Source organism: Biomphalaria glabrata, chromosome 16 (genome assembly GCF_947242115.1).
Source record: "Biomphalaria glabrata chromosome 16, xgBioGlab47.1, whole genome shotgun sequence".
Lineage (NCBI taxonomy): Eukaryota > Metazoa > Mollusca > Gastropoda > Planorbidae > Biomphalaria > Biomphalaria glabrata.
Genome location: NC_074726.1, coordinates 26,524,738 through 26,543,952, shown reverse-complemented (window position 1 = coordinate 26,543,952; position 19,215 = coordinate 26,524,738). Strand labels below are relative to the sequence as shown.

Below are 19,215 nucleotides of genomic sequence, written 5' to 3'. Positions count from 1 at the left end.
ATGTAACATCGAGTAGAAATCAATGGTCTGCATCACTTGAAATTTGTCAAGGAGGGATGTCTGGCTTTGTAAGTCAATCAGTTCCAGTTGCAGATCTGTCTGAGCAATTGACACATCAAACTGATTTTCTAAAACATGCATTTCATTTTTTAAATTTTGAAAATCCACAAATCTTTCACTGAAGTTATTCATCAAGAGCCTGAGAAGTTGGATCATTCTTTCTTTAGGGAAAGACATATTTGGCTGCTTATCATTTTGTTGAGTGGTACAGGTTGGAAAGTGGACAAGATGCACATTTTCCGCCTGTTGAATGAAGAGTTGCAATTTTGTTTTGAAAGCACATATGTCTGCATACACATGCGAAATCAATTTGTTTTTCCCTTGTAGTTTGGTGTTGAGTTCATTTAGATGTGATGTTATGTTGCATAAAATAGCCAAATACCAGAACCATGAGGGTCTTCAGTTTTTGCACTTGTTTGGATTTTTTTTTCGGTCATAAATATTTCAATTTCATGTCTCAAAAAAAAAAACACGTTTTAACACCTTTCCTCGGCTTAACCAGCCCCGCACTTAACTGTGAAATAGAGCGTCTTCATATTCGCACTCTATTTCTGTCAGAAAATCTTTGAAAGTTCTGTGATTCAACGCCTGTGATTTGATGACATTTATAGTGTTGAGCACAATCATCATCACATGGTCCAGATTCAAAACCTTTCGACAGAGATTTTGTTGGTGAATGATGCAGTGAAGCCACAGGGGTTCAGTTCCATTTGACTCAACAACTTTTTAAAATAACTCTTACTGTCAGCTCGCTGTGACATCCAACCATATTTCTAGCGCCATCAGTAGTCACTCCAACTAATTTATTCCAAAGAAGAGCAAGGTCCTCTATGATGGCTGACACTTCTTTGAACAGGTCTTCTCCAGTTATAGTCCCATGCATGCTCCCCATAGCTGCTAACTCTTCTGTTATATCAAAATTGCTTCTTGTACCGCGAATAAATAACAAGAGTTGCGCAGTATCAGTTATGTCAGTGGACTCGTCAGCAGCAATAGAAAACATTTCGAATTCAGCTGCTCTGTCTTTTAATTGTGAATGGAGATTTTCACCCATATCTTCCACTAGCCTTGTAATTGTCATGCGAGAAAGACTGACAGCTTCTACTGCATTCTTCTTTTCAGGACATATTTCTTCCATCACTACTAGCAAGCACTTTAAACACATTCGGAAAAAGGCTTCATTGCTCTACTTAAGATGTGAGCAACTCTGTAGCTGGCCCTTATTGCAGACTCATTTTCGTGTCTCTTTTTGTTAAATATTCTTGTCAATCCCCCAATCTCTAGTCATAACTTGGCAATCTTGTCTTCCCGGCTCAAACCAAGAATGTCACCATATGTGTTTGGCTTCATAATGCCTTTTAATGTTTTGTTCTTTAAAAACAGCCAAACTTTCTTTACAAATCAAACATGTTGGCTTACTATCATATTCCACAAAAAGTAAAGTTCTGTCCACTTTTCCTGAAATTTTCTTCATTCAGACTATTCTTGAGTCCACTTTTCATTTCTTAGGCTCTCCCATTTGATTGAATCACAAACCTTAAACAATACATATGGTACCAATCACTTTGACATCAAAAGAACAGGACCCAAAACGATGCATCAATGATGCTCTGTGTTGCACACATAAGGTGTCAGGGATACAGCTAGCTCAAGACAGTAGAGGAATTTTCCAAGAATTAAAAATAGCTGTCAAGTTTTATAGCCATTAAAAAACAACACTTGTGCTCTTACAATAAAAAAAAAAATTATTATAAATATTAGAATACCAAACATATAAATGGAATTCATCAAAGAATGAGTGAGAATCCTAACTTAAAGAGAATTATTTTCCACATTCTGATTTTTTAATTTTTTACATTTTGTTCCTATGCTTTGGCGGTCGGATAGAAGCACGTCGTGGTCCGGATCTGGCCCGCGGGCCATAGTTTGGGCATCACTGGATTACAAGGTCTGAAAGGGAAACTTACTTTTATAGTTACTTTTATTTTCCAAAGATTTCTTTAGTTTTCACAAATATATATAAATATCTTATATATATATATATATATATATATATATATATATATATATATATATATATATATATATATATATATATATATATATATATATATATATATATATATTTACACATTTATATCTACACATATTTATATACATACATACATGCTACAGAAGTCTGACCATATCTGTAGAATCAGCACATTCATTTTCAAGCAAGTTGGTAGAAATCAGCTCACAAAACAGGTGTATAGTTGTATAATGGAAGGAATGATGCTGTAAAATATCTCAATACTAAACATGTTCCTTCAAAAAGATGATCATCACATTCAACACATATCTATGTGTGTTCATCTAGTGATGCATGATAATTAGACACATAAACTCTACTTACTCTTTGGATTTCCTGGCTCAAACAAATGGAATTATTTTTCAAAACAATGCTGCTTAGTGTACACATGTGTACAATAACATTTAGAAAACATTACCCAAGTCTAAAACAATAAATAGGTACCATTGGCACTGACAACATCTCATATAGTCTTGTATACTTTTTGTATACTTGCTTTGTAAAATGTATTTTGGCTAAGGCTTTGTCTCAGGCACTATTTTAAAGTAATACTCTGCCATGTCATTGAGGTCCAAAAAAATTATCACAAAAAATTAATTATCATTTTATAAGGTACTCCTAATATACACTGATGTATGTAAGGGTGACATGAAGCTCATCAAGATTGTCAACAGTGGAAAAATTCACAGGATAGTCCCAAATGGATCCCAAGTTGTGAATACACCTGAAGTAGGAAATAGGCTGCAGCGTCTGGCAATTACAGGTGCATAGCCTGTTAAATTGGATGTGTATTAACTATCATTTTCTTTAGTCTCCTAAGAGGTTGCAAAGGGACACTATCCGCTCTCTCGAGGGGTAAAATGCCACAAATTGTTACAATAAAATGATGCTGGATTTATAATGGCATTTTTCTTTTGAATAAAACTTTGAGAAAGATGCAGTAATGAGATGTATTTTCAACTTGTTCTTGTTTATTTCCCAGCACCATGAGCAGCTTCACTGGATTGCTCATTCTCTCTGTTCCATGCATGAACAGTATTCCAAGGGCAGACTAGTGTGGATATAAATTTCTGAAAAAAAAGTAAGTAAAAAGAACATTAACTTTGTGTGTTTTAGACCACGCTTATTTGCCAACTATACTTAACACATTTTAACTCATCAAACATCACACCTCTCTGTATTTAGCCTGAAGAATAAGTGACTTTGACAGTTCACATTTAACTGTACTGTGATCTAATTACACAATAATATTATTTAAGTTTAGACTGATAAAATGTCAATACTGATCTGGAACTCTATGAAGCCTCTGGTCAGGGGTAATAATTAATTTATGATATTGTTTAAAATATTCTTTTTTTTTTTTCATTTGCTTGATATTAATTCTAATAAAAAATGTCAACTTAAACTTTCAAAAATTACTAATTGGAAATAGGGAAAACATACCTTCCCAAACAAGAAAGAGCTTAAAAATTCTGTCATATGTTTTCTGAGTTTCATATGAAATTATAAAACCATGGTTATATCAGACTTCCCTGGTTAGAAAAAAAAAATCACCACATTTTCTCTTATAAAAGACGAATTAGCTTATTGCAGTAAAATTGGTCTTATATGATGCTTACATATTTAATTGCTAGTACAAGGCGAATAATTTGTTAAGGAAAAATATTTACTTATTTTTGATTGGGTAGATACTCCCAGTTCTAAAAGTTACTTTCGTGCTCTTTTGATTCTAATTGTCAATGTACATGGCGATTAGAAAAGAAAGTCTCTTAAGTCCCCACACAGAATATGCATAGGACGTAATCATCTTCTTTTTGGAAGTAACTCTGTATTTCATAAGATAAGATTCAGTCTAGTAAACCCCAGCAGCTCCTGTCGAGTCGTTTACATTGCCTATATTGTTGGGCTATTATTGGCTTGGAAGAAAGTCTTTGTAGTGTAACGTCTCAAATAGGTTCAGACATTAATATTGCAATTAGTATATTCTTTAAGTCTTTAGTACGAAACATCTGGTGATGCAAAATCTCTACATTATAGGGTAAAACATACACTTTGTAACATATAGGGTAAAACATACACTTTGTAACAAAGTAAAATGGTACATTTTTTCCAAAGAGACTTAAGAAACATTGTGTTAGTATTCTAAAGTGCCCTGCTCAGACTGTTGGATTCTAAGAAACTCATGCCGGGGTTTTACCAAGGTTTATAGTTAAACCAAAAGAGGCAGCAGCGGATGCAAATTTGTTGACCGCAAGCTAGATATCATGTTCAGTGTGAACAAATAAGGCATAGAGAAGCTAAGTCTTACCATTTTCTTTGTTTTAGTATGGGACAGTAGACTTTGAAGCTTAAACATCTATATATGTATAATTCTCTTCTTCCCTCAAGAGTTTGTCGAGTAGTAAGAAGTATTTCTGTCCACGAGAAAACAAGAGTAGTATTCACACTACAGATGACTGGTTGCGCGCTTGACTGTCGTTTAAATGTATCAAACCCTGCCCGCTCCCGTCCCCCTTTGTCCTGCGAGAAATATATATATTTAGCAGGGCCGGACTTAACCATTGAGGGGCCCTATGCGAAACGGATTTCGCGACCCAAGTTTGGGTAGGGAAGCGGATAAGAAGTGAAATTTAAGAGTTTGTATTAGAAAATAAATTCGTCTATGCATTTCATTCATTCTTTACTACGTACAGAATTACTTTACAAGCCTTGCATGTAGCAAAGTCATACATTATATCATAATAATTATGTTTCCTTCATAGATCACGCTCAATAGCAAGAATTACCAAATGTTTCAATCTATCCTGTAGAATTGTTGACTGCAAGTAATTCTTCATTAGTTTGAGGCGCGAGAAGCTTCTTTCACCAGATTACACAATTACGGCTGATGCATAATGGCGTGCGTAAGATTGACGTTTTCCATATTGAATGACACCCCACAATGACAATTTTTGTATATATATTTCCGTCTATTTTAAGGACTTTTTTGGTATATTTTGCGATTTCGGGAGCTCCTGGTAAATCGACAAGAGGGCGCGAGTAATCTGTTTTAAGTTATAAAATGGTTTAATTTAATACTTTATACACCTTGAATTATAGAGGGTCCTATGAAAGTGCGGGGCCAACTGCGGTCGCATAGGTTGCAGTGGCCTAAGCCGGTCGACTAGTTTCAAATATTCTGAAAATGATCTACAATTTTTATATTTTCATTTACTTAGACTAAACATATCTCCAGTCTGCATATGTTTTTCATGTCTGATCACAACTTTTCTCATTGTCTGACAAACAATATTTAGCATTTTCTTGTGACATATTTAAAAATACAATCTTCGACTTTTACATATGTATGTACATTACAATCCAGGCCGTTCTATAAAAGGATGCACATACACATAAAGAGAGATGTGTTATGATGAAAAAAAAATTCTGTTGAAAGAAACAGCATTTTGTTGATGTGAGCCGAATTCATGATTTATAAGCACAGGAAATCAAATTATGAACTTTTTGTATAACTAAAGATGCACTGAAATAACATCTCCCACCACCATTCAAAAAATAAAATAAAATGATAAATTGCCCTAAACTATAGATCTTCTGCACAATTAAACAACAGTTGTTGTTTTTTTCTCAAGCCAGGAGAAACAAAAAATTACCATTCATCTTGTCCGTAGCCTGACTCCATTAGGAATGTTCACTAATTTCTGGGGGATTCGTTTGAGTTTCTACTTTGTGTACCATTGAGTTGTGACATTTCTGAAGAGCCACTGTTTATTAAAAAAACAAACAAAAAAAGTTTTTTTAATGAAAAAAATTATGGATAAGTTACTAGGGAAAGTTTTATATTAATCTAAGCCTATAAGTAACCAATATTGAAATTTTACTGCATGGGGGCTTTCAAGGTCTCAGCAGATGTGCCATGATCAATATGACTTTGAATGCCTATTGTATTTAGACTTTAGTGGTATCCAAATAATATTATTATAAGCAAGTGTTGAAAAATAAGACAAAGGATGAAAATAAAAAGTTAAAATTGATTGATATCTGTTTTTTTGTGTCAGATACAGCAAATTATTTTCTGCATAAAATTTCAAAGTCTTCCTAAATAATTATATTCGGAGACAAAGCTTTATAATTATCCTTATGCCACACCTATTTTACAAACCTTTTTTTTAACTCACTCTGTCTGTCTGGGTGAAATCTTTTACACATTATTTCTCCCACTTCTCATGCTCAGATCAAGTTGAACTTTACCCAATCATTCGTTGTTGACGACAACACACGAATCAATCCAAAAAATTTATTAATTAGTTAACCAACTATTGATTATTCATTAGTTTTTTTTTAATATTAATTTTATTTTAGATAAAAAATGAACAAAACTTAGGGGAGATAAGCCTTATGTAGAGGTCATGCCTTAAGTAATTCCATCATTGAGTCTCGTGACCTCGAGTTCAAATCAGACTCATCATTATTTTTTTTTTAAATTGCCTTTGAAAGGGGAGCACAGAAACCTTTTCCCAATTCCCCCCCCCCCTCCCTTTCCAACCCAACAGGTCTACAAAAGTGATTAGGACCATAGCACACTGGGCATGCAATAGGCATGGAAGCTGTTCTAAACATCACAATTAACAGAAGCATAAACATTGGCACAAATTTATTATATGTAGTTGTGATTTATTACAAGATAATCTCATGATTCTCATGGTTATAATCTCATGATAGATTCAAAATGATTGATGCCATTCTACTAATTACAAGTGATGTTTGTATTCACATTCTTTACAACCAAATTTTGAAAGAACATTTGTCAGACTTTTAGAAATGGTTATAGGGCTGTTCTAGGCTAGCCAGGCTAGGACACTGGCTTTACCCATAATTTTAGGACCCTAGCTTGGAATAGAATGACTAATGTCTTAAAAAAAAAAAGACTATGTCCTATTGATTTTTGCATTCACAACTTTTTTTTATTATGGGAAACATTTTGTTCTTTCCACTATCCTATAACCCTGTACTAAAGCTACAGTGATAACTTACACCTGATCTCTGTTTGGGCCTGGGCCCTGGGCAGCTTTGCTATCACTGTCTCTTCCACTGGCTCGTTGTGACTCATACTTTCGTGGAATCTATACAAAATAAACAAAAAAAAAAAACAGTGTGTAATCATAGTGATAGGTACTTAGTATATTTTTTAAATTGAAAAGGCCATATATATAATCTAGTAAGACCCATGCCCACTACAAGTAAATCTGAACACCCACCCTTCCCCTCCCAAATGCAGTATGGTGTGTATTTTTTAAAGCAGTTTAAAAATGTTTAATCACATCCTTTATCTAGCAAGATTGGATCCTTACAGCAAAACACTTGGCAAAGTAAACTGGAACAGGACAACATTTTTGAGAATTCTAGATTTGAAGAACTTGGAAAAAAAAAAAGATCAGCAGTGTGTACTCCAGGAGTTCTACTTATAAAAAATAAGAATTCCCTTTAGCAACATTAAGATCCTCTAATCATTACATGATGGACTTGGGTGAAGATAAATGTTCCATTTTTAACTTATTAATGTGTTATTTCTTGTCCTTTTTCTATGTCCATTTTCAGTTAAATCTTTTTGTTTTTCCTTTTGACATTTAGTTTTAACAATGAACTAAAAAAAATCTTTAAAGTTAATTGTTTGAATCTCAGAAAGTTTTTTTCACTACAACATTTGACAATTGTAGGCCTAATTTAAAATAAAAATGTATAGTAGTAAATTTTTGATTATTATTGACAGTATTCAAGGCAGATGCCCAAACATTTTGTTTTGTTATAGACTTGTTTATGTCTAGTAAGCCTAGTGATCAAAAGATTTGGATTATTGTCCAAACTTAGGAGACAGCAGACAACCACTATTCTCCTGTTTACAGTTTTCTCAGGTACACTTAGCATAACTAGCTTTAACAAATAAACAAAACTGAACTCACAATGTTGACCACAAATGGTTCACCGTCACTACTGGCTGTTACTGGGGTATTAGTTTGATCATTAAGTATGTGCAGATAGCGTCCAGAATTGATAGTTTCTTGGTCATTCTGTGGCTCTGGTTCTTGGTCATTGTGTGGCACTGGTTCTTGGTCATTGTATAGCACTGGTTCTTCATTATTTTGCTGCTCTTCGGGGGGCTGAGAGAGAGGTTGAACCTCCTCCTCCTGCTCTTGGGATTCCTGTTCATGAAGACCTTCTTGGATTATCCCAGCGTTGGCGTTCTCTGGTCTGGCCAAGTTGGAGTCTCGTATGTGAACGTTTAACTGGTAGAGGCTAGGCACATTAGGACCCGCTGGAATGTCATGGTCATCGTCACGGTCTCCGGCCTCGCACATATCTGGCAAGACCATTTGTAGAACAGATCTCACATCATAACTCTTGTTACTGTTTCTTGTTACTCTGTTTCTTGTTACTCTATTCCAAGTAACGCAAAAGACCACGTCCCTGGAACTTGGAAAAGTTATCTATGTATACATCTTTATCAATGTCTTAGCCTAAAATAGTTCAAATTTATTATAATGAACTGCTGTCAATTCAAATAATGAATTGCTGTCAATAAATAGTGAAGAAAAAAGGTGATCAAAAGATACAAAACATTTTAAAATGCGACTAGTTCTTGTTTTCGTAAAACCAGTTCAAAATACATAAATACTCAATGAATGAGAATGCAGCGGTGCTCTATTTAATTCTATCGAGATGAGTTAACAGAAACAACACTAATGTCATAATGTATTCATGTATTGTATTGTAATAGTAAAGTTTTATTTCTAGTGACACACAGGAAATGAATTAAAAAAAAACAACTACCTTTTAACTGAAGAGTTGCTTGATTGGTGGACTATAATAAAGGTTGCTTAACGATAAAAGACTATATTTACTGTAGTTTAGGACTTAAATAAGGCCGTTGTCATGTCGGCAAAACCTACTAAACTTCACTAAACGATCCAGAGATTGACACGAGATGAAAAAGAAATCTTCTCAGTAGTTAACACTTTAGTGGATGCTGGTTAACAAACATAATCTAGCTATAAGCAGCCTCTGGTCGTATTTTTTAAAAATATGATAAGAATGCCAGGGTAATAATCGCGTTTAAGTGCAAACAATCAAAATAGTCATTAGTACTTTAAACACACGCAGACCACTATGACATTCTATGACCACTATGACATTCTTAATGTTCAGTTTCCATCCTTCTTTTTCTTTTTACCCATTCTGAACATTCTTTTGTTAAAAAGCTTAAATCAACTCACTCTGTCTGTCTGGTAAATTGTTTGTTCACGTTGTTTCTCCCACACCCAATGTCGGGTCAAGCTGAAATTTCGCACAATCATTTATTTTTAATAAATAAAAAAAAATCCACCAATTGGTTATTAATTATTTTTTCTGGTATCTCGAAAAAAGGAATGAAATTGTACTTGATTAATAAGCGGTATAAGTTGAATGTAGTTTGAAACTAATAATAGATAACTATAAAACCTTCTATTTTCATAAGCATTTTCCTGGCAATTTTGTTTTTGCATTAGTTGAAGTAGGCTGGGGAGGCTTGAGTTCGAATTCTGGTCGTTCACTTTTTTTTATATAGATGCAATTGAAAAGCGATCTCCCAGATATCTTTCTCCACCACCCCTTTCCAACAGATTCAGACAAGTGGTAGGATCATAGCGTATTGAGAAAACTAACAGCATGAAACAAAAACAACTGCCTAAAATATTTGCAATCGCATAGATTTATTTTTGTTAGTCTAGATCTATTACAAATTTAATTACAAGACTGATCCAAGCTAATTGACTCAACTATGCTTAATAATTTTTAAAAAAAATGATTCTCTTTACCTGGCCGTAGTGAATGGATATTTTAACCCTCCCTCCCCCCCCCCCCCAAAAAAAAAAAAAAAAAAGGAATGCTGTTAACTGGATGGACTTTGACACAAAACAGACAGTCTTTGTTCTTCTAAATAACATGGAGCTCCTAACAGGCTATGCAGAGAAAGACCACACACTCATCTAAGAGAAGAAGAAAATGCGCACATTGGATTTAGGGCCTGTGAAGGCTGCTCTTGTCCGCTTTACTTTAAACTCAGAGATGAATTATTCTAAATTGTGCTTGAACCCAGGGCCGAATTTACGACAGTTCACACTGCACAACTGCCGCGGGCCTCATCCTTTAGAAGGGCCTTCACAAACTCATATATGTATATAAACGCAGGGCCTGCAGTTACGTTAATCCGGCTGTGCTGTAAGTACACCAGAGTAACACATTTAATAATGATTTTTTTTTTAAAACTCCACCTGTTAGTGGCTTACTGGACAAGTGGACATAGCAGTCGTCCATCACCTATTTAAAAGGTTCCTGTTGCCGTATCGATTTGACTCTGCACATCCATTAAACATCTTTATTATTATTATTTAAAATCAATCCAATCTAAGACTTGGTCCATACGTTGTCCAACCTCTGACCATTTCTGTACAGAGGCTAGTAGCTCTACTAATGCGTGTATGGTAATTATTTTATTGTAGGATGACAGTTGCCTTTGTTAGCTTGTAACTTTTCCAGGCATGTCTTCGTCGACTTCAAAAAGGTCCTTTTTACGTTTCATCTATCAAAGCCAGACCAACCGCGACTCTATATTGGTGACTTTGATTTGTGTTTTTTTTTGGTAATTGTTTGTTAAATAATGGTCTAACTGTATTTCAAATATCAACTGTGTGCCGAGATACACAGACGTAGTGAAGGGCAGTACTAGTCAAGTCAGCACGCTGCAAGTTGTTAACACACTTTGTACTCTTTTTATCTGCATTCCTTTCATGGCGATTGGTGTAGTCATATTTGGCTTGCATAAGAGTTTATTATGGCTGCATAGCCAAGACAAAAAAAAAGTATTATTTTGAACAGACCACTCAGTTTTGCATTTTTGTTTACATATATTTAGATTATCTCCCTTAGCCACATAGGCTTTATCATCTAACAAAAATAGATATAAAGCACTCCAAAAAACCTTTAAAATTAACAAAAGTGTGTCTGGTGCTTGTTCTGAAGTTTGGTTTAAAAAAAAAAAAAAGAATTGTATTATTTTTTTTCTTAATAAAGGCGAAAATTTTGTTTATACTACTTCTTCGTTCTCATTTTACATATCGGAGAGTTCATATGAGTAATCCTTTATCTGAGATGAACCGCGTAGTGGTTTCCAGATCAGGCAGTTCTCCGTACAGTTTTTTGTTCCATAGGAATCTTTTTGGGCCAATCTTGTTCCGGCCTCTTGATGTAGTATGCAACTTTGAAGGACATGGTCAGTATTCTCTGTTTGTTGATGCTCCACAAGGGCAGGTTTCGCTCATCCCAGCTTTTAGCTTCTGGAACATATGTTGTCTCATTCTGTTGTGTCCGGTTCTGTGTTGAAAAATTATGCGTTGGTCATGCCGAGATTATTATAGGCACAATCCACTTCATTTATAAACTTGTATAAACTTTGTCACATGTAAATTATGAGTGAGTCTGGTGTGAATGTACACTTTGGTTTCTTATAGTTATAATGTTTTTTGTTTGGTGTAATGCACAAATTGTAAGACAAATTTCCTTACGGATAATAAAGATGATTATTATTATTATTATTATTTAATCCACAGCAAAATTAAGTCCTAGCTCAATAGAAAGAAATGGTTTCAATAAAAAGTCTTACGAATCATGCTAATACAAGGACAAGCTTGTATTTTTTTTATCTATATACCAATGTACTTAATTTAATATCCTTTTTATCACTGGAAAGCAATATCTTTTAAAAATGAAATATGCACATACAGTTACACCAATTTTAAAACAAATTAAGAAGGCCGACTTCTCACAATTGGAAGATATAAATTACAATGTAGCACTCTATTACTAACTTTAATGTTTTTGAAAGGAAAAAAATTGCGATGTCATCTTATGGCTCTCTTATAGTCAAATCTGCTTTTTGTTTTCTGATGTATGTAATAACGCTTATTTTACGCAAACACTTACAAACCATTTCAAATGCAAGTTGAAAAAAATTATTAAAAGATATTGAAAGTACTCTCCCTTTATCGTACCAGATACTTTACCTTACAAAATACTTATATATAACATTTCAATTGAATTACATGGTAGTACTTCATTTCCATACTCATTGTTTACAAGGGTATTTAGTTGTCAGCATAATGGCTCATTTGGTATTCCTAATTTAACGCCAATAAGATAGAGTCCAAAATAGATAGGAATACAAAATTTATCGGTGTTTGAACAGAAAATTTGGGGTTTGAAAGCCAAGCTGTCTTAGCCTCTCATCTACAGAGGTTGTAATGTATACCTCATACAGCTTATAAACTACACAAACTATTTTTGCAAAGTTTTGTAATTCTTCTCTGTACACTACTCTCGCAAGAGCAAAAAGGGACTCTTGCCATTAGAATAGGTTCTTCCTGAAGTTAATGTGAATATTGTGGACTCCCCGCCCCTGCCTGCAAGTGGGTCTGGGGGAGCGCTATGAGCTCTATTTCTGGTTTTGAAAGCCAACAAAATGGATATTCTAAGGTATCTACAGCGCATTATCCTGTTATTAAAAAGTTTTATTTCAAAAACCTAATGTGTTAGCTGTTTCCACAAAAATCTGTCACTGCCAATGTCTGAAGCTCTTCCCACCTGCTCCGAGGACCTCCATGAAAGTGTGGCGCCAAGTTGTACAAGGATGTCATTGCAACTCTTATTATGCATAATTCATTTTGTTGGAGCACATGTCCCGCAAACCTCATGCGACGCTCTGTCATAATCTTACTAAGGGCTCGACTCCCCGTTCGGCATAGGATTTCCTTGATTTAGACACAATCTCTATTATTGACATTGAAAATCTGTCTTAGCATTCTTTGTTGAGCCACATTTAGTGTTTTTCAATTTCGGCAGATGGATATTCACTGCACTTTATTAATGGATCCCAGCAACTGGTAGAAATGTGTAACCTCTCTTGTCTACGCTCTTGGAATTAGGTGACTGTTGTTTGCTTTAGATTTTACATCAAAAAGGGAACTTTTATCGTCAAAATCCTTTATTTGGGGTTTTAAACTAAAAAACTCTGGAGTTGTTTTTTTTTTTTTTAATTCAAAACCCAATTTAGCTACCTTCATAGAATTTGGTGACTGTAGTTTGCTTTAGAATAATATTGAAGAGAGAGGTTTTCCACCACTAAACGCTCTGTATGGGGATTTTAAACTCAAAACCATCTGGAGGGGTAATAAACTTAAAAAAAAAAAAGCCACCTGGAGGAGGGGTGTTAAAACTCAAAACCTCCCATTGGCTTGGCTACTCTCAAATAATGTTAGTGTGTAATTTTTTTTTTTTTAATAAAGAGGTATTTTTTAGCATCAAACCCCTCTGAAGGGGGGTCTAAACTCAAAACTCCTTTTGGCTACGCTCATAGCATTTTGAGTGCATAATTTTCTTTTTATTTTTATATTGAAGATTTATTGTGTAGCTTCAAACCCCGCTGGCAGGGGGTTTAAACTCAAAAACCCTTTGGCTATGCTTATAAATTTTAGAGTGTGTAATTTGCTTTTTTATATTGAAGAGGCATTTTTTAGCTTCAAACCCCACTGAATGGGGGGTTGGGGGGGAATAAACTCAAAACCCCTTTGGCTACGCTCATACAATTTTTAGTGTGTAATTGGTTTTTTTTTATATTGAAGGGGGGGTTTATTATAGATTTCTGAGGAGGTTTTAAAATCAAAATCTTCTTTAGCTGTGCTCTTGGAATTTTGGGGATAGTCGTTTGCAATTTTTTTTTTTGCTTTGTTTTATATAAGACCCTGGCAGAGCTCCAGAGAATGAATACTTGTTAGTTTCTACTATAATACTAGCTTTTATATAGTGCTACTTTCATGCTTGTGGCATGCTCAGAGCCTTTCATGGTTGTAGCATGCTCAGAGCGCTATGGTCCAATCTCATTGGTGGACCAGTGGGGGTATCTGGGAGAAGGTTTTCCATGCTGCCTTCAGGTGCTTAGTAAACACAACACTGCTCCAGTCAGGTGTTGAACCTCGAGTTCCCTTCATGGGAAGCCAAGCCAAGTTTAAGCGTATTTTAAATACTATTTAGCCTATAGGTAAACACAACTTTACTGTGAGCCCCCTTTATATGAAGAGTTCAAGTATACTTATCTTTTCTGCCACACAACCCACCATAATTTTGCCATGCTAGCTCTTCAGTCTTATTAACAATTGTCATTTTAAACAATTTAGTACTTGATAAACTAAATATGATGCATTTTTCAATATATCAGTATTTATTGGTTTTAAAACATTCTTACAGTGTGAATGAGTAAAATAATCTAACAATAAATATGTATTAAAAACAATTTTTCCCCCATTTTACAATTTAACAATTAAAATAAAAAAGAACATCCAAAAAAAAAAAAACAATCTCAGGTAAAAAAAAAAGTTCATGCATACAAGTTTTAAATTATTGTAAAACAACAAATAAAATAATTTAAAGACATTTAAAATGTGTTTTTTTTGTTCTCTTTAAAATTTGTTTTTTTGCCCTCTTTAAAATTTGTTTTTTTGTCCTCTTTAAATTTTTTTTTTTTTCTTCAACATAAGTATGAGTATTTCAAAGATTAATTTGTTCAGACAAATTGAAGTCCTCAACACAAAAATTAAAGTACAATTTAGGTGAACCTTTTTTTAAAAATTAATTTCTTTTTATTTGGTATCCATTTCCAAAAATATTTTTCTTATATAAGCTAGTATATTCAATTAGTGCCATTTGATTCAGTTTCAAACTAAACTAAAAACTTAAAATTAAAAATAACCATTTGTTTTTATTTCTAAGTAATTTTTTTTTAGCTTTTTTCTTAACTTAAAAGTAAAATGGAATGATGACTTCACTAATTTTTAAAAATTTTGCCTAATATATTGTAATTGGCATTGTTCTTGCCGTATTGGTGCCTGTTCATGTGTTTTGCATGCTGGACTGTTGATCAGACTTATCGATAGTCCCGGAATCAAACCCTGCCCACTCTCCATTGTCCTGCTGGAGTTTTGGCCTAGGAAGTAGATTATCTTTAACTCTGAAATAACATCCCAAACATGTAAAACATTTCACAAACATCAACATTTCACAAACATCATTTCCTTTGACAATTTACAATGAGATTAACCTTTTGACATGCTCATACCTACATTTAGGTACACATTTTCAAAGGGGTAACAATAATGTAGGTACTCTCACAGGCGGCCATATTGGATCTAAAAACACATTTGACATCAAAACAATTTCCTGTTCAGGTTTTACAAAACTGAAATTAAGCATGTCCTAAGAAAAGACATTGCTTTATAACTGAGTGTTTTTATGACATTTTCTTGAGTTTATTCTAAAGATAACAGGTTCCTCTAATAGCTAGTGGAAAATTATTTTTTTTTCTCTTACTATGTCCAAAATATTTTAATCTGAAAAATTTGAAATTTTCAAATAACAAGGAAAAAAAATAAAGGGTCTATGTACATCTTTAGTTTTAAACCATACACTTAGAAAATTCATTCAGCTTTCCAATGATACCAAATTTATTATGATTAAACGACTCAACGATATTTTAAAACTTAGCACACTTTTTTCAGGTACTAGAATTTCAATAAGGTCGGGATGACCTTTTATCATTAATATCTGTTTTTTACATAAGAAAAATAAAATTAGTGTACACTAAAACATGTCAAATTGAATGAATCACTTCTTTATACCTATATCATTGCTTATTAACATAAAATATAATAAAGATCTGTATTCTTGAGAGTTCTTTTGGTCAGTCGATGTCGAAGCTGAAATCTGTAAATCTAGGTACCGGTATCTAAAATATTCTTTCAAATAAATATAATTAAATAGATCTAAATCTTAAATCTAAATATTCTAAAGAGATTCTTTTTCTAATCTACACTATTGTTTTATAACTAGATAGATCTAGATCAATTTAGAATCTTATTGTGTTGAAAACTTGACAACCAGGAGCATTTTTCTTTTTATAGACTATTTTAAGAAAATTAGAAAAAATTGTATTTTCTCGTACTTTACTAATGATATTTTAAAATATTAATTTCATTTTGATTTGCCACTTATAAATTAAAATTCCTCCTTTAAAACTGTACAATTTGATATATACTTTTGTATATGTATTCACAATAGTTTTTGAAATATTCACATTAAAAAACATTTGCTTCACTTTTTTTTTTATTTCTCTATATAAAGTCCATAGGATGTCAGGACGCCTCGGACAAACTTAAATTCACAATAACTTTTGAACCAATAATGCTAGCATAATAAATTTGGTGTTGTTGGAAAGCATTTTTCATCCTCTTTCATTCTATTACACATTTGTTGGTATAGGATTAATTTAAATTTTTTGGTGCAACTACCTACAATAATGTAAAGAATGTAAACTCAAGCAAAGAAAAAGGAAGAAAATTTGAAGAGTTGTATTGTGCTTCCAAAAGATAATCCCAACCGGGCTATGTCTCCCTAAATTTTAAGTATTCAACTGTCTAAACACATGTGCCAACCCAAGCAAAATGTTTTAAAATATTTTTTTTTTAGGATTTCATTCAATGTTTCAATAAATGTGTGGAATTATGATTATTATACTACAAAAAAAAAAAAAAAAAAATGGAAAAAAAAAACATTTTCTGAAAGGAATATGACCAACAATTTAAGACATGCACACAATTATTAGGCACACTCATTCTAAAGCATTTTCTGTAGCTTGGATCATAATAGTTCTATTTGGCTATTTTGTACCCACAATCTGGACAATTATCTAAATCATTTCTGTTTGGCTTGGCTTCACATTTGCATAGTACAAATGTCTTTCCTTTACATACAGTGCTCTGGCAGAGTTTCCCATTCAGTGCTAGAGAACAAAAATTTTACTTTTGTTATAACAGTTATTACATATTGAGAATACATAATTACAATCACCTAATATTATTTTGATTTTTAAAATTTCTTATACAAAATAATATATCTTTATTATGATTTAAATATCAGGTATAGTAATTACTATAGCTTAACGATAATCTATCTTTATTTGGGGATTTACTTTCTAAGTTATTGTGTTTTGATTAACTAAACTTTGTATGTTGTTTATTTTATGATCACTTACTGGTGACTGACTTTATCCAGATTTCCTTTTGCTCACTATTAGACCATTCATAGTGTCTACTTATTCCAGGCCTTCTAAAGATATATATCGATGATGACCACTATGTCATCCAGGGGGCTGAGGGCTTTTCACTGGGGTTTTATGCCTCCTCATGTGACTGGTGAGACTTATGTGAGCCCAGAATATTTGACTGCACACTAGGCAGGTTATTCCTGCTGGAGCTAGTGTCGTGGGCCTTTCTTTACTTCTCTGGCGTTTTTTTCCTGCCAGCGTGTCTCTCTTTTCCTCAGCAACCTGTGTGCCAGTTTTCACAGCGCGACGCCATGATGCTCTGTCATGTGCCTCTGTCTCCTATGTGGCTGGGTCTATGCTGAACACCTTCAGAGAAGTTTTGAGGGTGTCCCTGAAGCGCTTTCTTTGATTACCTTGCGAGCGCTTTCCTTCGCTTAGTTGGCCATACAAGAGTCGTTTAGGGATGCATTGGTCTTCCATTCTGCAGAGGTGTCCTGCCCATCGCAGCTGGGACTGCATCAGGATTGTATGGATGCTTCTAAATATATGTTAAGGTTGAGACCCTTCCCCCCTTTTCTCTCAGCAGCTTTAAGAATTTCCTTGCCAATAGTGATCTATTATCTAAAATTTCTTGAAGATGGTAGACATGACTCAGTCTTCACAATCTACAGCTTCAGTCTGATTGTAATGTTTCTCTCCTTGTTTATGCTTTTTTTTAATATTTATTTCATTTTTTTTTTAGTTTATTATTGTCTTCATAAGTTTGTAAAAATAAATATGAGCAAATCAGAAATTTATGAAAATCTCTATTCCAAAATTCATTCTTGAATGATATTTATATAACACTATAGAATCCCTAATCACTTTTCAGTCATCTAACAAGTACTAACTAAAATAACTGAATGAATACAAATGTAGTGATAATTTTTAAAGCATACATCACAATGAAGTATTTTAGACCTAGTACCTGTACATTTTTCTGGTAGCTTGATTTTACCTCTGGGTCTTTCACTTTTCTGGTCTGATAGGGTTGCTCCCCCTCCAGAAGCAACAGCTCCATCTGTATTTATAAATTAAAAAAAAAAAGTTATCAAAATAAATATTACTTCAGACAGTGAACAATATATCACAATATTAGCTTTGAGTGTTGAAATTGGTCCCTCAATCCTCCTGCATACTTTCAGACTAATTCTTTTTAAAGAAAAGAAAGTTTTTTTTTTAAAGCAAATTAAATTCTGACAGGATATATCATTGGAAGATTTTTCTTTGTGTGACTATTATGTTGAATAGATTTGGGATCATTGAGATAACTCACCCAGGTCATTTAGTTCTGGAATGTTTTCTGCTTGCTGAGATGCTACTTCATTTGTGGTTTTGGGTTGTCTCTCTTGGCTCTGTTTTTCTTTTGGAGTAGATCCATAGTGAATCTGTGAAAATGTTTCAAATGTTAGTTCATATAATATAATAAGATATCTGACATTAGATCCACTTTCTATGTGGAATTTTAACAAATGACTGGAACCATGATTCAAATTTAATCATGATTAAATGGTTGATTTTTGTGTTGATTCTGTTGGCTCTGCTTTTCTTTTGGAGCAGATCCATAGTAAATCTGTGAAAATGTTTAAAATGTTCATATAATATAATAGGAAATCTGACATTTGATCCACTTAGTAGGTTGAATTTTAACAAGTGACTGGGATTATGATTCAAACTTAATCAAGATTAAGTGATTATACAAGTCAAGTGAAGTAGCATTGCTGCCTAGTCACTTTGTTGGCTTCTGACTTATGTTTTGTATTGGTTTGTGTATAGGAGTGAGGGGAGGACATTTCTATACCTTATACAGACTTAGGTCAAATATAATATTGTTATAAACCTGGTGGTGGGACACAAATCG

The 19,215-nt window shown here is 33.5% G+C and overlaps 1 protein-coding gene and 1 long non-coding RNA gene across 2 annotated transcripts; both read right to left on the bottom strand.

The window, feature by feature from the left end:
- Positions 1-3,119: 3,119 nt before the first annotated feature.
- Positions 3,120-8,502, bottom strand: LOC106074252 (uncharacterized). The gene is made up of 4 exons (XM_013235005.2): positions 8,092-8,502; positions 7,166-7,254; positions 5,785-5,895; positions 3,120-3,201 (listed from the first exon to the last, which is right to left on the bottom strand). Exons 1-3 carry the CDS (start codon positions 8,500-8,502, stop codon positions 5,826-5,828), a joined length of 570 nt encoding a protein of 189 aa, XP_013090459.2. The 3' UTR covers positions 3,120-3,201; positions 5,785-5,825.
- A 6,248-nt stretch (positions 8,503-14,750) lies between these two features.
- On the bottom strand, positions 14,751-18,758 carry LOC106074250 (uncharacterized). Its single transcript, XR_008775269.1, has 3 exons — positions 18,631-18,758; positions 18,283-18,375; positions 14,751-17,051 (listed from the first exon to the last, which is right to left on the bottom strand). It is a non-coding gene; the product is annotated as an uncharacterized LOC106074250 (long non-coding RNA).
- Between the last annotated feature and the right edge of the window lie 457 nt (positions 18,759-19,215).